The sequence below is a fragment of the Carlito syrichta genome, unplaced genomic scaffold (genome assembly GCF_000164805.1).
Source record: "Carlito syrichta isolate Samal-C Ts95f unplaced genomic scaffold, Tarsius_syrichta-2.0.1 Scaffold302109, whole genome shotgun sequence".
NCBI lineage: Eukaryota > Metazoa > Chordata > Mammalia > Primates > Tarsiidae > Carlito > Carlito syrichta.
The window spans coordinates 347,579-367,198 of NW_007246205.1; the positions used below are offsets into that span (position 1 = coordinate 347,579).

At 39.0% G+C, this 19,620-nt stretch overlaps 1 protein-coding gene across 2 annotated transcripts in view; it reads left to right on the forward strand.

The window, feature by feature from the left end:
• Positions 1-19,620, forward strand: part of NHS (NHS actin remodeling regulator) — a 372,316-nt gene that overhangs the window by 325,324 nt on the left and 27,372 nt on the right. For both annotated transcript variants that reach the window (XM_008056100.2, XM_008056101.2), the window contains exons 2-3: positions 3,119-3,271; positions 8,967-9,100. In XM_008056100.2, the coding sequence (XP_008054291.1) occupies positions 3,119-3,271; positions 8,967-9,100 (287 nt within the window). The remainder of the gene's footprint in view (positions 1-3,118; positions 3,272-8,966; positions 9,101-19,620) is intronic.

Below are 19,620 nucleotides of genomic sequence, written 5' to 3' on the forward strand. Positions count from 1 at the left end.
ATTAGTCTTTGCATCTGCAAATCCAGTCCTGAGCAGCAGGTGGGGTTCAGTAGAAACTCATTGCTGGCTTGCCCCGTAGGCACAGTAGGAATGTATTTGGGGCATTGGCAAAGCATGAGAAACAAAAAATGCTTTTTTCGAGTAACTTGATATTTCATATTTAATAATGAGGCGAGAGAATTTTGCTGAATGTCTTTACACCTATTTTGTGATGTGCTAATTGATTCTGAAGTTTGGGGTTACCTACTGCAGAAAGGTGGAGGTGGAGGAGTAGATTATAATTAGGTGTTTAGAGCCTAAAACATACACAGATTACCAGGCCTTTCTGTTAAATTCTGATTCAAGAAGTCGAGGTTGGAGCTCAGGAATATGCATTTTTGACAAACATTTTTAATGAATCTTTTCTCCAGATTAATACTAAGGTATTTAACAGGGGCTCAACTCTTCCCCACACAAAAATTGAGGAGCGATGACCCCTTGACCTGGTTTCTGAGGGGATGTTGAAAGTTACTACCCTAGTCAGTGGTGCTGAGGGAATGAAAGGCTATACGCATTTTCTGGTCTACTTCTGAGTCACCTGGGCCCAGCCCCACATCTTGACTCCCACCTTCCTGAGGAGATGAACCTGAAGGAAGGGGCACTCAAAAACCCCTCTACTTCTGGGACTACCCACTAAACTTCTTGCCCCTTCTTCCCACAGACAAGCTTTCTCTTCTGTCACCTCTCCTAGCTGTCACCAGCATATGAATTCACAGCCACCTCTGTTGGGTTTGATAATGACCTGTGCCCTGCTGGGAAGGAGCTGACCTCTGCATCCCAGGAGAGGCTGATTTCTCAGTCAATCCTCATCACTGAACCAGAGCATTCCTCCTAGGGTGACTAAATAAAGCCTCTGTCTTCAGAACTCCCCCTCGTTTACACATGGGAGAAGGAAAGCTCTGATCCACATCTGGCCCTCCCTTTCTACCCCAATCCCTCCCACTTTTCATCTGAGGTCTAAAGTCAACTTCTCTATTAGCAATTTTTCCAAGACTTTCTTGACCCCAGCACTCAGTGACCCCTGACTGATTTGCCAAGCACTTATAGTTTCCAAGGAGAGAGTTATAGAGTAACTTGAGAAAGAAACATTGCTGCTTTTATTTCTTGACTACATAGAACCCTCCCCTAAAAATGCTCCCCTCTACCCAGAGAGATAATTCTACAGCCTCTAACCTTTGAACTTGAATTATTCTTGAAGATTAAACAACATAGAAGAATAAACCTAGGTCAAAAAGAGTAACTTACTCTATGGCTGAAGCTGAGCGAATATAATAGACTATTGATTGTTATTCTAGAGCGATGTTGTTGAACACAGTAGCCATATATGGCTATTTGAATTTCAATTAACTGAAATTAAATAAGGTTAAAAATGCAGTTCCTCACTCACTAGCCATGTTTCAAGTGCTTAATAGCCAGTGTGGCCAGTGGCTACCATATTGTACAGCACAGCTGTAAAGAATTTCATCATCAGAGATAAGTTTTATTAGACATCATTGTTTTAGAGGCATAGTGTTTTCCCCTTGACCCTGTTCATATAACGTTTCTTTACATCTTTAGAAATGTGTCCTCGTTTCTATTGGTGATTCTTGTGGTTATGATGCATTATTCCAGAAAGAAAACACTACTGAAGGATGCATTAGAAAACAAAAATGGATAACTTATAAATGCAGTAGTTGAGGAGGGAGAAAATAAATTGTCAAAAGGTTGCTTTTCCCCCAGTTTTCTTTCTTCTGTTCCCCTTCTACGAAAGTATCCTCCCTTCTTTTCTGTTTTTCTTTCTACATTATCTGTAGTGTACCTTGTCCCATGTAGGGCTTCTCAGACAAAGTGTAATGGTAGCCTAGACTTCATAAAAAGTATCAGATGCCTGAGCCCAGGAGGTTGAGGCTACAGTGAGCCATGATCCTGTCACTGCACTCCAGCCTAGATGATAGAGTGAGACCCTAACTCAAAAAGAAAAGAAAAAGATCAGAGAGGAACCAAAAACCTGTTTGGGGCACATAAATAAACAGTTTGGCAGAGCATCCTCAAATCCCACACTGGAAAAAAGAAAAAAGCAGCAGAAAGAGGAGATGAGACTGGGAGGTGGGAGGAGCAGAGTGGACCCAGGACAGAAGTCTGGGTCTGGAGAGTGGGATTGGAGGGTAAAGCAGACTGGGCCAGTTGTCACCATTCCTGAGGCTGGCGGGCTGTCAGTGCCCATGAGTTCCTCTGTACAGTCATTTCCTAGTCAGAATCCTCCTGGTTCCTAACACTGCTTCCAGCAGAATCTCTCTTCAACTCATGGGGAATTCTGTCCCATGTGTACGTGAAAAAGACAATAATGGATGGGTTAAATGCTGTGTTCTGTGGGAAGGAGGCTCATTTCTTTGATCTCTTGGATGAGTTGCAAGAACTGTAGTGTCTGTAGTTTCCTTCTCTTAACACCCATCACCCGCATGATGATTTCTTTAATGCTTGCACTCACCCCTGGGTGAAACCAGGGAAGCTAAGCAACGCTTCAAAAGATGGCAGGGAATTGAGTTGGTAGGTGGAGGCAGGATAATAATATTTTGGGGACTGGGACCACAAGAAACAGAGGGTAGGGCAAGGCATGGACAAAAGTTCAGGTGGACTGCAGGGACAGCGTGCAGAAATACAGCCTCGGGGTTCTGAGGCCAGAAGGCTGGAGCTGGGGTGACCTTTCCACTCATCTCTGGGGCTTTCCTTCACAATCTTGAGAGACAGGACCCCCATCCCCACACCCTAGCAGGGTGGACAGGGGCTTGTCAGGGTTGATGAGTGACTGTGCCAGAGGTCAGGGAGTGAGGGCGTGAAGAGGAAGTTAGCTGATCACAGGCAGATGGTTGGTATCCTGGGGTCTCTCATCCCTTGGTTCCAGGGCAAAAATTGTCCCTATTCGTGTTGTAAAATCCAAACCTTTCTCCAGACTTGGGTTTATCCTTAATGTGAATGCAGCGGTCTGGATTTCCACTCCACTCAGACTCTATTCCTGCCCCCTTCCCCTCCCCCCAAAGTTGGCCAAATGCACAACTTCAAACCACTGATCGAAAATGCCCATTTCCTCTTTGTCTTGCAGCCGTCTCCAACCTGGACATCGAGAGTAAGCTGAGTGTGTACTATCGTGCACCGTGGCACCAACAGCGCAACATCTTCCTCCCAGCCACGAGGCCACCCTGCGTGGAGGAGCTGCATCGCCATGCCCGGCAGAGCCTACAAGCCCTGCGCAGAGGTGACTGATCATGGGCTCAGGGGCTTTTTCAGGAGAGAACTCAGAGATTGTCCCATCTAGGGGTCCTCTGTCCCATCAGTTCTAACACATCCCCCTGCTATAGCAAGTACTTTGAAATGCTTCCATTTCTTCTCTGAAATGAGGTCTATGGGTAATATATCCTATCTATACACATAACAAAAAATAGTACTATGGTCTAAATATGATAACAAAGAGAAATTAAAAGGGAAATTGTTTAAATATGTATTTCAATATGAAAATGCCCAGGCATGACCTCACTAGAAGATAGAAGACATAATGAAGCAGTCAGATGTTTACCCCAATCAAAAGTAAGCCTGGATTAAGTAAAAACTATCAGAAACCATTCCACACAGTAAGTACAGAGAAATTAAGGAGCCCCGAGGAGCGGGGGGACACAACCATAAAAACTGGTACATTCAGCATATGTTAGATATGAGCAAAAAATACCTCAGGTTATAATTAAAAGATGTGGTTCAACTCAAAAACAGGTTCTAGACTTTCTCCATATATGACATTCTGATCGGGCATTTGAGAATTGTATGGGACCTGGGATACTTTTTCATTGACGGTCCTGTGCGTTACAAGATGACTGTCGTCCTTGGCTCCTACCTAATCATTCTAACAACCAGAACAACCCCTTAGAGGGCTCTTCTGCTTCTGTAGAGAACCAGTGATCTGGTCCAATGTTCCCATTCTACAAGGGGGCACGTGAAGGCCTAGGGAGCTGAGGAAACTTGCTCACAGTCACACATAGCAGGTTAGGTGTAGTGCCGTGATCTGGACTTGGGCTTCTGAACACCTAACCAGGGCTCTTTGCTTCCCTGCTATATACTGTGTTCCATGGAAATAAATCTTGATATTCACATTTCTCTAACAGTCCTGAGAAAACCGGAGATAGGCTCATAGCAGTTAAAATAGGAATACAGCCTTTTTCACTGGTTACTTTTCAGTGCTTTAAAACCATTCTAATTAGAATAAGGGAATTAAAAACTAGAGTCCTTGAAAATGGGTATCAGAAGGTGGCATGCCAGCTTTTATGGCCTTTGACTCTTGCTTTGGAGACAGATGTCTATACATTAAGTGTCTTTGTTCCAAATTCCCTACACTCTTTCAAGGGATGGTATTTTGCAAAGACATTAAAATGCAAATAAAATATTTTAATATCATGATCAGGGTGGAGAAATGAGATGATGATAAATGTTGCTTTTTTCTTATTTTCTTACACATGTATGACTTCTGTGTTTTTGCCCATTTTCATCTTTTTTCCTTTTCATGAAAGTGCTAACCTTCTAATATTCCTAAAGCAATGTTTCTAAATGTTTCCCTTGCTTATTAGTGGCAGATACTGTGACACAATGAAGAGTGGGGATCAGTATCTTCTAGAAGCATCTCTGTCATATTTACTGTCCACTTCAATTTTATAGTTGGCTGACAAGTTCTTCCTGTAACTAATTTTTAGTGCAAGCCACCTTCTGAATATCTTTCCTTCCACCCTTCCCATTCCTTTGCAGCCTGAATTAGGCACTCTTCCCATAGTACCCTGTCCATCCTCCCATCCTGCCACTGATAACTTTGTATCATAACCAACCACTAAGGGCCTATCTTTCGCCATAAATCTATGAGCAACTCAGGGGTAAGGATGATATCTTATTAACTTACTTTATTCAATGTATGAACTCAACATATAATAGGTCCTCAATAAATGTTTGTGGAACGGAGTCAAATTCTGCAGAAAATTGGATGAGCATTGAGGACACAGGATGACTACAGAGGAATCTGACCATTCTCACCAAATACTTTCTCAGATTCCATCGTTAGAGAGCTTGGAAAATGTTAACCCCTTAGGCATGATTATTTTTATCCCTTTATTATGAATAATAAGTTATTCTTGATTAGATTTTTGCAGATTTCACCAGATAACTCTGAGTTGTTCCTAAGCTATCACATTTCACTGCTTTGTCAGGTTTGGGCTTATGGCAGAACTGAAGAACAGCAAGTGCCAATATCAGTTTTCTCTGAACTTCCTCCTGGGGGGTGAGAGAGGGATGTGGGGCCTCCTGGGGTTTGGAAAGAAGACTGTGGAGCTGCATCTTGCCCTCCACAGACTGGCTTGTTTTGTGGTTGACTCAATAGCAAATCTTGGGTGTAGTAGCTTTAATAGCACTGCAGAGAGCCATAAACAAGAATTATAGGCATCATAGAATTAAAAACATGCAGTGTAGAATTAAAATTAGAAAGTGACTTTTTTTTAAACCTTGTCCAAGAAACACAATAGCTTAGCGGTGTATTCATCAGCGTAATCCTCTTCTGCCATCTGGTGGCTGTGAATAATACTGACCTATCAGACAACTGCCTTGCTCAGCAAATGCTGCAGTGAGCAACCCTGTAGGTTCTCTATTTGGACAGCTGGAATAGCCTGGCTTCCACCAGGAGGGAGTGGATAATGAAGCCCAGACAAATAAGGCTGTGTTGGCAGCAGCTCTGTGCTCTTTTTGGAGATGGAACCATAAGAAGGGAGCTGGGGTACCGAGGTTAGAACCTAGACATTTGCTGCCTTCAAGATCTGCTTAATAGCAAACCCCTCAAAACACTTTAATGAAGTCCAGGCATATTTCTAGAACCTAGGTTTCTTTCTTTCTTTTTTTTTTTTTTTTTTTGAGTTGGAGTCTCACTCGGTCGCCCAGACTGGAGTGCAGTGGCTGCTCCCGGCCACCGCAGCCTCAACCTGCTGGGCTCCGGCGATCCTTCCGCCTCAGCCTTCCGAGTAGCCAGAATTACAGGCATGCGCTACCACGCCCGGTTGATTTTTTTATTTATTGCAGAGATGAGGTCTTGCTGCCCAGCCGGGTCTCGAACCCGTGGGCTCAGGCAATCCACCCACCTCAGCCTCCCAAAGGCGCGGGATTACAGGCTGAGCCACTGAGCCCGGCAAAATCTAGGTTTCAAAGAGCAGTAAAGATTGGCACTTGCCCACAAGGACTCCTTGGTCTAGTGAAGTAGCCAGGTAATTTCAGTATGAAGGGGGCCCCTCAAAAAATGAAATTATCTTTTGAAGGGTTGATCCCTTGTAGTACACTCAGAGTTTGTTCCTCTGGATAAAACAGTCAATCAAAGTTTTTATCTGAAAGTTTTGAGAAGGTTGCATCATGATTTGCAGAAGAAAAGTCCTGAGTTGTGGCAAACAGGTGACTGGTTCTTCTACCATGGCAATGCACCTGCCCAAACCATGCTGAGTGTTCGGCAGTTTTTGAGCAAAAACAGTATGACTCCCATGCCCCACCCTCCCTATTCACCTAATCTCACCCTAGCAACTTTTGTTTGTTTCCCTTGATGTAAAAAGTCCTCAAAGGGAAATGTTTTGTCGATGTGGAAGAGGTGCAACAAAAAAATGGTAGACGCACTAAAAGGTATCAAAATTAACAAGTTCAGAAACTGTTTTGAGCAGAGGAAAAAGTATCTCGACAGGTGTATTGCATCAAATGGAGAGTCCTTTCAAGGTGACTGAAGTTTAAACATATAAGAATACATACACATTTTTGATACATAAATTCTGGTTTGTCAGGGGTCCCCCTTCATATAGTGATATAGGGGCTAAGAGGAAAGATATAAAATCATACCACAGAGCTTCAAGGAGGGTTCCATGGAGGAAATAGCATCCACATGGATTTCAAGTTATTTAGAATCTGATTACTTTTTCTCCTTTTTCTTAGCAATTCTTTAATGCTCAGAGCCTGTAATGGCCTTAAACGATGTCATCATTTATGTTCATAAAACAGGGAGAGAGAAATTAATGAGTGACTATAAAGAGATAATTATGTTTTATATTTCTTTTCCTTTCAAGTTTCAGGCTGGGGCATAAGTTTAATTGGTCTAAGGGAATAAGGACCAAGATTCTATTGCAGTTTCAGGTTCTAGTAGACCAATTTTCTTCCTACCTCACCACCAGAAAAGAGGTATTATTAAGGAGCCATTAATCCAGCCTGCCTACTCTCAGCCTAGGGCAAAGAAAGAGATATACTTAAGATCATGTGGGAGGGAAGCAATTGAATGGGAAATTGAGTTGATGTCTCACTTCCAACTCCTCCCCCTTCATGTCTTCCTAACCAGTTACACCTGGATCCTACTCTTCTGTATGAATTTAAGGATGTAAAAGTGTTTGCGTGTGCTATCCATTTGGAAAACCTATTGTTGGCTTGCAGAGAAAAATGAGGGTGGCACTGGAGGTAGGCACTTTAACAAGGGAGACATTTGTTTCAAAAAGTCTTCTTGATGAACACTAACTTTGGAGGCAGTTTAGAAAAGACTACCTATGTGACTTTGAGCACTTTTCTCTGGTTGCATGTGGAAGTCATCATCTATTAAAATAATCCTAATCCTAAAGGAAGATGAGGAATACTGTCACATTTTCCTGACACAGACACTAAGCAATTCAGGGAAAGAGGTCCACAGACAGCCAAGTCAGACATAGATAAAAGTCGGAAAGCTCAAGAGTGCTTGGCTCCTAGTTTAGGGGACAGCACATTGAACAAAGTAAAGAAGAATGGGGCCAGCATTGAGGAGGCTATCCAGAAATGGGTCTTAGAGAAGCACCTAGCATCAACAGTACCCACAACACTGCCCATTAGATATATAAGGATATCAGCCGGGCATGGTGGCTCATGCCAATAATCCCATTGCATTGGGAGGCCGAGGCAGGAGGATCACTTGAGACCAGGAGTTTGAAACCAGCCTGGGCAACATAGAGAGACCCTCATCGCCACATAAAATTGTAAAAAAAATAGCCAGGCATGGTTGTGCACTCCTGCATTTCCAGCTACTCGGGAGGCTGAGGTAGGAGGATCACTTGAGGTCAGGATTTGAAGACCAGCCTGGGCAGCACTGAGAAACCCCCATCTTAAAAAAAAATAACAGAAGAGGAAGAAAGAAGGAGATGGAGAAGAGGAAGAAGAAGAAAAGGAAGGGAGGGAGAGAAATGGAATTCGTTTAGTTTTAACTGACTATGACCTATCCCTAGGTACTAACAGTTGAAAAACTGACTCATACATATTCCTTAGTACATAGCAATTAGTCTTATGAGCAAGTGTGAGTCAATTGCAACACCCAGCGGGTGGTCCAGACAGCTCTGGTGTTTCTGTGGCTACTTTCCACTCTGTTACTGATGGAAACAAATCTTCCACTATTGTTCTCAACTTTTTTTTATTATGTCGTTGTGAAACAAGGCATACTGAACTCAGAAATGAGCCCTCTTGCACAAATATTATTAGATGGACCCATTAGGAACCATTCTGAAAATCTGATTTGGTGTACAGATTTGCTAGAATAACTAAAACTAAAAAGCTCACTTTTATTCTGAGACAGGGTCTTGCTCTGTCACCCAGGCTGAAGTACAGTGGTGCCATCATAGCTCACTATAGCCTCAAACCCCTGGGCTCAAGTGATTCTCCCACCTCAGCCTCCTAAATAACTGGACTAGTTTAAAAAATAATACTTTTTTTAGAGAATGGGTCTCGCTGGGTTGCTCAGGCTGGTTTCAAACTCTTGACCCCAAATGATCCTCCTGCCTCAGCCTTTCAAAGTGAAAAATTTTCTCACAGCCTTTTGCTAACACAGGGGAATGAGAAATTGAAAATGTCAAGTGTATTTCAGTATTGTTGCTTTTCTGCCCCCCCCCCAGAACACCGGAGCCGGAGCGATCGTCGAGAGCAAAGAGCAGCTGTCCCCCTTTCTATTGCAGCTCCTCCACTGCCGGCCTACCCTCCAACTCACAGCCAGAGGAGGCGCGAGGTTAAGGACCGTCACTTCCTAACGGTAAGGTTGGTAGCCACCAGTAGCCCTGTACCTGCTCCTCGAGAAACATGACTTTTTTCTTGGGAGTCAGTTTCCCTCTGCCCAGTGAGGGAGGCTGAGCTAACCAAGAGACCAAATCATGGGCATTTGGGAACAAATTTAATATCCCCTCTCTCATCTCCCAAACAAATGCCTCTGTTTTGGAATAGAATAAGGACACAGATTTTTTTTTAGTTAACTGGTGGCACAATGCAATAAAACCACAATAATTACAGAGTCTAAAATCAGAAAAATATTTTACTTCAAATCCGAGTTCTTCTGCTTACAACCTGGAGGACTTAGGGTAGGTTCTTTACCTTATTTGCCCTCAGTTTCCACATCTATAACATGGGGATATTAATAATATCTTGTTTATAGGGCTAGAGGATTAAATGAGACAAGACATGTAGAGCTTAGCCCAGGGACTGACTGACAGAATAAAACCTCAACAAATATTAACCACTACTGCTACTACTATTATTACTAGTCAAGTGATAGAATGACTGTCTTAGTGGGGTGAATTGGGGAAGAAATTAAGTGACATGGAAAATTACCACTTGGAGACTAATCATGTCATTTCATGCTTCCTCATTCTTCAAAAGAGGTTAGTTCTCCAGAGTAACTTAGTACCACGGTGAAATCATCACTACTGGTGCTTTCAGCTCTATCCAGGTGGATGTGGCTATAACTCAGCCCAAGCCCCCAAGTGTGGCTGTCAGATGATGAATCTGAACCCAGCTCAGAACACCTGCAGACACTATCAACAGCCACTACAAACACATCACCCCAGGCATGTCTTCTGGGGCCTCAGGAGGGACAAGAGAACACTTTGTGCCTCTGAATAAGGAGAGAGGGCATCGTTGAAGTGAGGGACCATAGTTTTTGTGACCAAATCAGCAGCCTGCCTGCCTGCACTCCTGCTGTCTTGCTATTCTGATTCAAGACCCAAAGTTTAAAGGAGTTACAACAGTGTGGTTATGGGTTGACATTTTTATTGGAAATTAAATTTGCATGTATGACTTTAAACCCTGCACTCTTGTGGCTTTTACAAAGTGTACGATAGATGCAAAATATTCAGGCCAATGATGCCAAACATCTAGTGAAAACAGGCTTTATCTAAATAAATCTACATGATATACCATGTCCAGATAAGACCATGAGTGATATTGGACAATATAAGAATATTTTTCCTATTTGCAGCTGGACAGTAGACACCACGTCCTTCAGTGCTCATCAAGTGCACACAGTACTATGTTTCACCCATGACATTGCTGCACTGCAGCCCAAGGATAAGAAAGGAAGATAAGAGCCTCTCATGGCTTTCTGGTTGTACAGATAGCACGGTTATACATGCTAGTTATTTGTTATAAAGGCAGACGCTCTTATGCAGTGCAAATCTGCTTGCTGAAGCATTTGCTTTTAATGAAGCATTTTCTGCATAAAAATGCTAAAAATATTTTTCCATTCATTATAACATGTTTTGTGGTTCATTAAGTTGGTTTTCTTGGGGAGGAAAGTGAGAGAAAAATTTCGAGCATTTATACAAATGACATTAAAAAAAACCCTTTCTCATAATCCACATGATTTTTAATAATGTCTAAATACCAAAGTAAAAGCATAGGAAAAGGCTTAAAATAATGAATAGCAACGAAGGTACTTCATTTACCCAACAAGCATCAGTAAAAGAGGACTCTAAATTAGACTTAATAAACTTCAGGAGGTTTGCCTATCTCAAATGATAACTCTTAGTATTTCTAAGTAACTTGGGAAAATGTAACTGTTTCATTTGTTCAAAAGTTTGGGTCACCAAGTTCATTAGAAGATTTTTATTCAAGTTCTGTCCCTCAGACCTGGATAGAACATGATTGAATGCACTAAGCTTACAAGGCTGTATAATGCTGAGAGAAAAATGGCTGCAGCTATAGGGACAGGACATTTTCAGCCACATTGCTAGATAAATATTTTCTTAGAAACTTTCCTTCTTTCATTTATGAGATTGGGTGAAGCCATGGTTTCCTTCCTTTAAAAAAAAATTCATAATGAGATTCTGCTATACAGTCAAGACTATAATAGCTATGACCCTGCAGGCTATTATATGGTACCATGGTCATTAATGGTATGGACTGTGAAGCCAGGCTTTCTAGCATTGAATACCAGCTCTACCAGTTACTAGCTATGTGATTCTGGCAAGTTAATCCTTTCATTGTCTCAGGGATAAAAGTAGATACTACCTTATAGGTAGGAGGATTGAATTTGTTAATATATATAAACAGTACCTGATACATAGTAAACACTATATAAATATCAGACATCATCATCATCATCATCATTATTTGCCAATCAAGTCCCTGAAGCATCTGTAACATGGTGATAAGATCATAGGCCTAACCAGGTTTAAATCTCATCACTACAACTTTTCGGTTGTATGATTTGGAAAAAGCTATTATATCTTTTTGATTCCTAGTTTCTACCTATAAAATGAGGATAATAATTTACAAAGTTGTTAAAACGATTTAATATGACGTTATATAAATATTATGTGCATGTATGTGTGAAAATGCCCAGCACAGTGCCTAAAATACCTGAATAAAAATTTATAATCACTTATAATAAAAATCTTACTATCAATTGAAAAACCTATAACATATACTCACATATAAAACTGGAGGAAGTATGAATTATGATACCCTTTCCAAAGGGCAAAACCCTAAATATTTATATCCCTTGATCCAACAATTCTGCATCTAGGAGTTTACCCCAAGGCAATAATCAGTATATGCCAAGATTTATTCACTACGATGTTGATCTGTTTACAATAGGATAACTGTTTACAATAGGATAAATACAAATATCCTAAATGTCTAACAATAGGAGCTTATTTTAATGAATACTGATATATCTTTAGGATGGAATGCAATATCAAAAGTACTGTTGGAGGAGAATATTTAATGACATGGAAAAATGTATGTTTTATCATCAAAGATATTTAAGTAGTTTATAAAATTGTGTATAGTATGATTTCAAAAAATATCTGTGAGTGTATATGTGTGTGTACTAGGGAGGCCCCCAAAACTCCCAGAATTATCTTTTTGGAGGGTGAGCCCCCTGTAGTAGAGGCTTCATCCTCTAGGTAAGTGTTCTAGGCACCTATCAGCATCAGTGTACCAGCTAGCATTGTTGTGAGAGGCTGCCTTTAGCTTCGGTTAATTTTTTTGAGACTCTTTCAACAAATTTGCCCATTTCATGATGGGTGATTTGCGAGCACACTCACCCACCCTGAGTTGTGTATTCAGCAGTTTTTGACCAAAAACCGTATGATCCCCATGCCCCACTCTCCCTATTCACCCATCTCACGCCAAATAACTTTTTGTTTGTTTGTTTCCCTGGATGAACAAAGTCTTCAAAGGGAATTGTTTTGCTGATGTGGAAAAGGTGAAGCAAAAAATGGCAGAAGCACTCAAAGCCATCAAAATTGACGAGTTTAAAAACTATTTTGAGCAGTGTAAAAAGCATCTTAATAGGTATATTGCATCAAAAGGAGAGTACTTTGAAAATGACTGAAGTTTAAACACGTAAGAATAGATACACAATGTTTTATCAATAAATTCTGGATTTGGGGGGTTCCCCCCACATTTATACACATGCATAGAGGAAAAGGCTGGAAAGCTATATATCTGTGGAACCCAAACTGTGTGCTGAGGTGCCCTAGGGTGTTGCAGTGAACTCGTAAGAGTGGCATGGGGTATTTTAAAATTTCAAGGGACACAGTATCATTTTTCTGGTGACATCTGGCGATGGCTCCAAAGTGACCTTATAGTTACAAATGAGAAGAGAAAACACTTGATTTCTTGTCATTGAATTTATACCAAAAGTTCTCCGGGACTTACAGGACACTGGACAAGGTGAGTTAGCTTAAAACGCTCTGTTAGTTGAAAATTCAAGGAGTGTTCCTGATTAAAGCTCATATGAGAGTCCTCCATCATCAAGGGTGGCAAAGGAGATGATTTCAGCCCCCTAAAAAGAAAGTATCTCTTCTATCGTGCTACTGGATTCTGAAATTCTATAATCAGAGACTATGTGTTTATTTCCTATTAGAAGAGAGGTCAGCCCTACCAGATATTTACCCTTTAGGAAATTAACTTTAGATCATTTCTTTGGGACATGAGGCTACTGTGGACCTGAGCTACCAGAGAAAGAGATTGAAAATCTTTACCAAATCAACATTTTTACACAACATCTCAACCTGTTGTATAATTCACCTCAGAAAACACAGCTTTAGACTGGCAACAGACCTAAAGAGTTATGTGGGCTTGGCTGGGAGTCAAATCTAAAAAGCTTATAGTAAAAATTTTCCCAAAGGCAACATGAAAGAGAAATCGCCTGGGATCAACTTCTGTCCACATGACTGAACTGTTAACTGCAAATTGACTTGTTAAGTGTCAAGATACTGATTATTTAGAGAAAGGTAAGAAGAGAGAAGAGTGCCCCAGTGAAATGTGTTTGTGTACAAAACAAACAAACAAAAAACAGTTACTGAAACTCATTTTCCCCCCAGGTAGAATCCCTGGGGAATTTAGAGAAGTTTTCTTTTTGTCTAGGCTGTGGTCAAACTGGGATGGTAAAAGGGGTATCAAAACAAGGAGGTTTTGCCAGAGCTGAAACAAGTAGCCTGTACTCTGAAAATTCAATCATGTATTTTCGCTCTTGGGACTAACCATTAGGGAGAAGTAGCCCATGCAGCCTTTGCTGGTAAGAAGCAATACTTTTATGTGCTCAAAAGCTGCTAGACATAGAGTACTGATGGCTGGAAAGCTGCTTATTTGAAGCAGTCAAAATACACACACACACACAAACACACGCACACACTCACGCGCATACACATACACACAGAGAAAGAGAGAGATCAAAATATACACTGAGACTTCCAGGTACCTGAAGACAATGGTGATACCATTTCCCAGCATTTTTTCCAAAAATGATATAGAATAACAAGAAAAGGGAAATAAAACTGCACACAAAACACACCATCAGCATAACCTGAGGACAGAGAATGCCAAAACCATCAAATTAACTGTTAAGTAAAAAGAGAGAAAACACCAAGTATCAGCATGTTTCCTCTTGTTGCAAGGTGAGGGAGGGCAAATTCAGAAAAACTGCATGAAAGGGAACCAGAAATGGGTTCTGAAGTTGATCTAAATCATCAACAGAAAAATTTAGTCTACCTTAAGTCTGAGAATACTAAACATTTTTTTCAGATAAACACAAACTTCAGATAATCTATCTATCTATCTATCTATCTATCTATCTATCTGTCTGTCTGTCTGTCTGTCTGTCTGTCTGTCTGTCTGTCTATCTATCTATCTATCTATCTTGCAGGAGCAGTCTTCCATATACAAAGTTTCTAGGGAAGGCAAGGCAAAAGGGAAGGAAGATAAACCCTTTGGCAATTGGAGGTGAAGGAGAAAAGAAGCAAAAAGAGAAATTCTAGGACCCTATTGAAAAAATAAAACCAAAAAATTGGAGGATGCACAACTCCTGCCTCACCACCAAAACAAATAAATACACTAAACTATCTGGACTTTAGTAAACCAACAGAAAATAGTGCCATTAAACTAGGGTTCTTGTAAAACATACCAATGCCACAAAAATGAATAAGAGATTGAGTAGTAGGTTCAGGTAGAATGCAAAAGACCAATGGAAGAATGTATGAAACAAGGAGTTTATATCCAGTCAAACTGTTCTTCAAGTGTCAAGACTACAGAAAAGCAATTTTCAACATATAGGAACATAAAGAATTTTGTACCGTTTGTGAGTAATTTACAAGAAGACAAACTTCATCCAATCAAGAATTAACTGCAAAAATGTCAACAAAAGGATGGATAGAGTATATTTTAATACATGTAAGTATAGATCTAAAACTAAAACCATGGTGGAGAAAAGGATGGAACGTACAAATGTTAAATGTTGCGAAAACAAAGAATGATGAGACTAATAAATGAGAGAAGGAGAGATAAAGAAGTAAATAAAAAAACTCATTGATTATTATGAAGGCAATAGGTAGCTGTTAAAGAATACAAATAAGAATTGATTGACCAGATGATAAAAGCTCAAATAATAGCACAGGGGACTAAGGCCATTAAAATATTATAAGTACAAAGATGGCTACTAGAGATAATGCAAATATTTCTTAAAAAATTTTTTAAGTTAAAAAGCAAAGAAGACACATCTTATAGAAAAGCATAGCAAATATAACAAAATACAAATTCTGTTATAATAATTATATATAATTGTAATTATAAAACATATCAAAGTTCAGTCATACTAATAAATGTGAATGAGCTAAACTTGCCTATTGAAAGAAAAAAAAATGCTTTCAATTTAACTCCCAAAGCAAGGCCCTACTATATGCTATATGCATGAGGCTCACCTAAAACAAAATGATTCAGAAAGACTATGTAAAGGGATAAACAAAGGTATAACAGGAAAATAGAAACAATAAGAAAGCAATGATAGCAATCCTAATATGAAAGTATAATTCAAGCCAAAGAGGATTAAATTTGACAGTGAAGAGCACTTTTAATGCTAAAGGTCACAATTCACAAATAAAATACAACACTTATGGATATTTATGCAACAAATAACATAGCACACACCTTTATGATGCAAAAACTACAGGAAGTACAAGTAGATATAGCTAGAAATACACTGGTAATAGGAGACGTTAATACACTGCTCTCAATACAAGACAAGTCAAGTAGACAAAAAATAAGTAAAAAGAAGACCTAAACAACTTTGTAAATAGAACTCTAAACCCTGATAATAGAGAATATATCTTATTCTATTGAACTCATGGAACATTCAAAAAATTGATTGTAAGTTAGATTATAAAAATATCAATAAGTTCCATAAAGCAGAAATAATGCAAATAACACTTTCTGACCATAATGTAATAAAACTAGAAATGAATTCCCAGAGGAATTCTACTACAGCTCCAAAGTCCAGATACTTTCAGTGCTCTAAAAATTGTTTCAGAGCATTGACAATGAAGTAAAACTTCCCTATTTGTTTTCTGAAGCAAGTATAGCATTGATACCTGAACCGATAAAGACAGTCTGTAAAAAACCAAAGACGATTACAGACTAATATGACTCATGATTATCGATTCCAAAATACTAAATTCAACATTAGCAAACAGAATATACCAACACATTGAGAAAACATGAATAAATGGAATTTATTCTAGGAATGAAAGATTGATTTAATATTTAAAAATTAGTATCATCCAGGCTCGGTGGCTCAGCCTGTAATCCCGCACCTTTGGGAGGCTGAGGTGAGTGAATTGCCTGAGTCCGCGGGTTCGAGACTCGCCTGTGCAGCGAGACCTCATCTCTACAATAAATCAAAAAATCAGCCGGGCGTGGTAGCGCATGCCTGTAATTCCAGCTACTTGGAAGGCTGAGGTGGAAGGATCGCCGGAGCCCAGCAGGTCGAGGCTGCGGTGGCCGGGAGCGGCCATTGCACTCCAGTCTGGGTGACAGAGTGAGACTCCAACTCAAAAAAAAAAAAAAATTAGTATCATATGCCATATTAATAGGTCTAAGGGTGAAAAACCTACATAGTTATCTCCACGGATGCTGGCAAAGCCTTAAACAAAATTTGATGTCTATTTTTAATGAAAAGATTCAAGAAAATAGGAATTGAGTGATAATTCATTAACATGATTTTACACATACAAATACACACACACACACACACACACACACATTTCTGTCCAAAATCCAGTATCTTACTTAATGGAGAACCACTAGAGGCATTTCTATTAAAATCAGGAAGAAGACAAGAATGCTCATTGTCTTTTTTACAAGGTATTAATCAATGCAATTAGACAAGATAAATCAGTTCAAGTCATAAGAATTGGTAAAGAAGAAGTAAAACAATGTCTATCTGAAGATAGTATGATAACATACCAGGAAAATACTTGAGATCAATAATAAAACTAACTCGAACAATACAATAATTCAGTAAGGCAGCAGGATATAAATACACAAAAATCAATACCCTTCATTTACACAAATGATAGCCACTTAGAAAACTTAATGTTAGAGAAAACCCCATTTACAGTACTGGCAAAGAATATTAAATATTTAAGAATTAATTTACCAGAAATGTATAAAACCTATATGAGAAAAACATTAAAGCACTCCTTAAAGACATAAAATTAGACTTTTTCCATCAACAAGGATACCTGCATAATGAACATTTGTACACCTAACCCTGAATTGCACCCCACATATTTAAAATTAAAAAAAAATTAGACTTTCTCAAATGGAAAGACATCTTCTGTTCTTTGATAGAGTAATTAAACATTATAAACAAATCAGTTCTAAGTTATTTAAAAAATTTAACACAATTTCAATAAGAATACCAATAAGTTTTATTTTATGGAGTTAGACCCACTAATACTAAAGTTCTTATGGAAAAACAAACATACAAGAATAGCCAGGGAAAACTAAAAGTTAAAACATACCCCACCAGATATTAAAATATATTTACAGCCTCTATAATTACAACAGTGTGGTACTGGAACATGAACAGACAAATTTACCGCTAGAATAGAACACAACGTCCAAAAATAGACTAATGTATATATGAAAACACACAATAAAGGTGACATCACAAATCACTGAGGCAATAGATGGAGTTCTTTAACAATAAGCACCAAATTGATCAGGGACCTAAACATTAAAAAATGAAACTATACAGGTATTAAGTAAAAAGAAGACCTAAACAACCTTGTAAATAGAACTCTAAACAACCTTGTAAATAGAACTCTAAATATGGGTGAATTATTCTTGACAGCCTAGGAAAAGACTTTCTAACTGTGACTCAGAATAAATCGGTAATAAAATAAAAGACTGATAAATATAAAAAGTAAATATTTTTGCATGCCCAAACATCATAAACAAAGTCAAAAGACAACCAAAAAACTGGGAGAAAATGCATACAGCAGAGAAAGAGCTAATATCTCTAATGAACAAATACCTCTTGAAAATTTAGGAAGAAAGAACAGAGCAAAAGCCTAGGGAAAAAATGAAGAAAATATGTGAACAGAAAGTTCGAGAAAAATATAAAGATGTTTCTTAAGCTTAAGGAAAATTGTTCAAACTCATTCATAATTAGAAATGCCAACAGCACTGAGATACCATTTATCACCTATGATACTGACAAAAATTGAACAATATGACTTCATATTATTTTGGTGAAAGTGTGGGAAAACAGTCACTCTCGTATACTGCTGGCAGAAATTTAAACTTGATTCAGCTTATCTGGAGGGGAATTTGGCAATATGTAATCAAACTACATATACAGCTTACCTTTTGCCCCAGCAATCCTACTAAAGATACACCTCCAATAACACAAAAAGGTTATTTATTACAACATTGTTTACAATTACAAGATGTGGGAAATAACCATCATGCCTATACATAGAAGAATGATGAAAAAAACTGTAGGATATCTACACAATGGAGTACTATGCAGCTGTGAAAGAATGAAGATCTGTATGAACTAATAAGGAGTGATTTCCAGGACATAGTCTTAAATGACAAAGGCAAATTCCAAAAGAGTGTCTACAGTATGCTATCTTTCATATTAGAAGGAAGAGTATACAGTCATGCACTATAGAACAACATTTCTGTCAATGATGAACTGCATATATGGTGGTGGTGCTATAAGATTACAATGCCGTATTTTTGCTGTACCTTTTCTATGTTTAGCTATGTTTAGATACACAAATACTTTCCATTGTGTTACAGTTGCTCATGGTATTCAGGGCAGTAACATGCTGCACAGGTCTGTAGCCTAGGAACAATAGGTTATACCACATGTCTCAGGTGTGTAGTAGGTTACATATCTAGGTTTGTGTAAGTGTACTCTATGATGTTCGCGCAACAAAATCACCTAATGATGCATTTCTCAGAACATATTCCTGTTGTTAAGCCATCTATAACTACATTACAAATAAATAGCAACCACTCTGAAAGAGGTGGGGAAGAAAATAGCTAACCTTAGTAACTTTGGAAATAGTACTTTTGTTTCATTTTAATCACAAATATTTATTGATGGATAGGTGAATATAATTTTAAATGTAACAATAAGGCACAACTGTGGATTTTAAAAGTTTTCTCTACAGCCAAAGGGGGGAAAGCCATATATACCTAGGAACTTTAAGTATGCAACTCAGAGGGCATTTAAGGCACCTAACAGATGACTATCAGACAATCTTTCCCTTTTATACAATTATGTGTCACTTGATTACAAAGTCAGAATGATACTTTAAAAAGGAATCCTCATTCATTTATATTGAGTCATCCTCTGTTCCCCACCCCCTCCTCATCCCTTTACAATTATATTCTTTAGCCATCTCCTTCCTAGAGAAGTGTGTATATTTTCCTTCCAAAGCAAGGAAGCAAGCAAGGAAGCAATGAGTCAGAGAAAGTCAG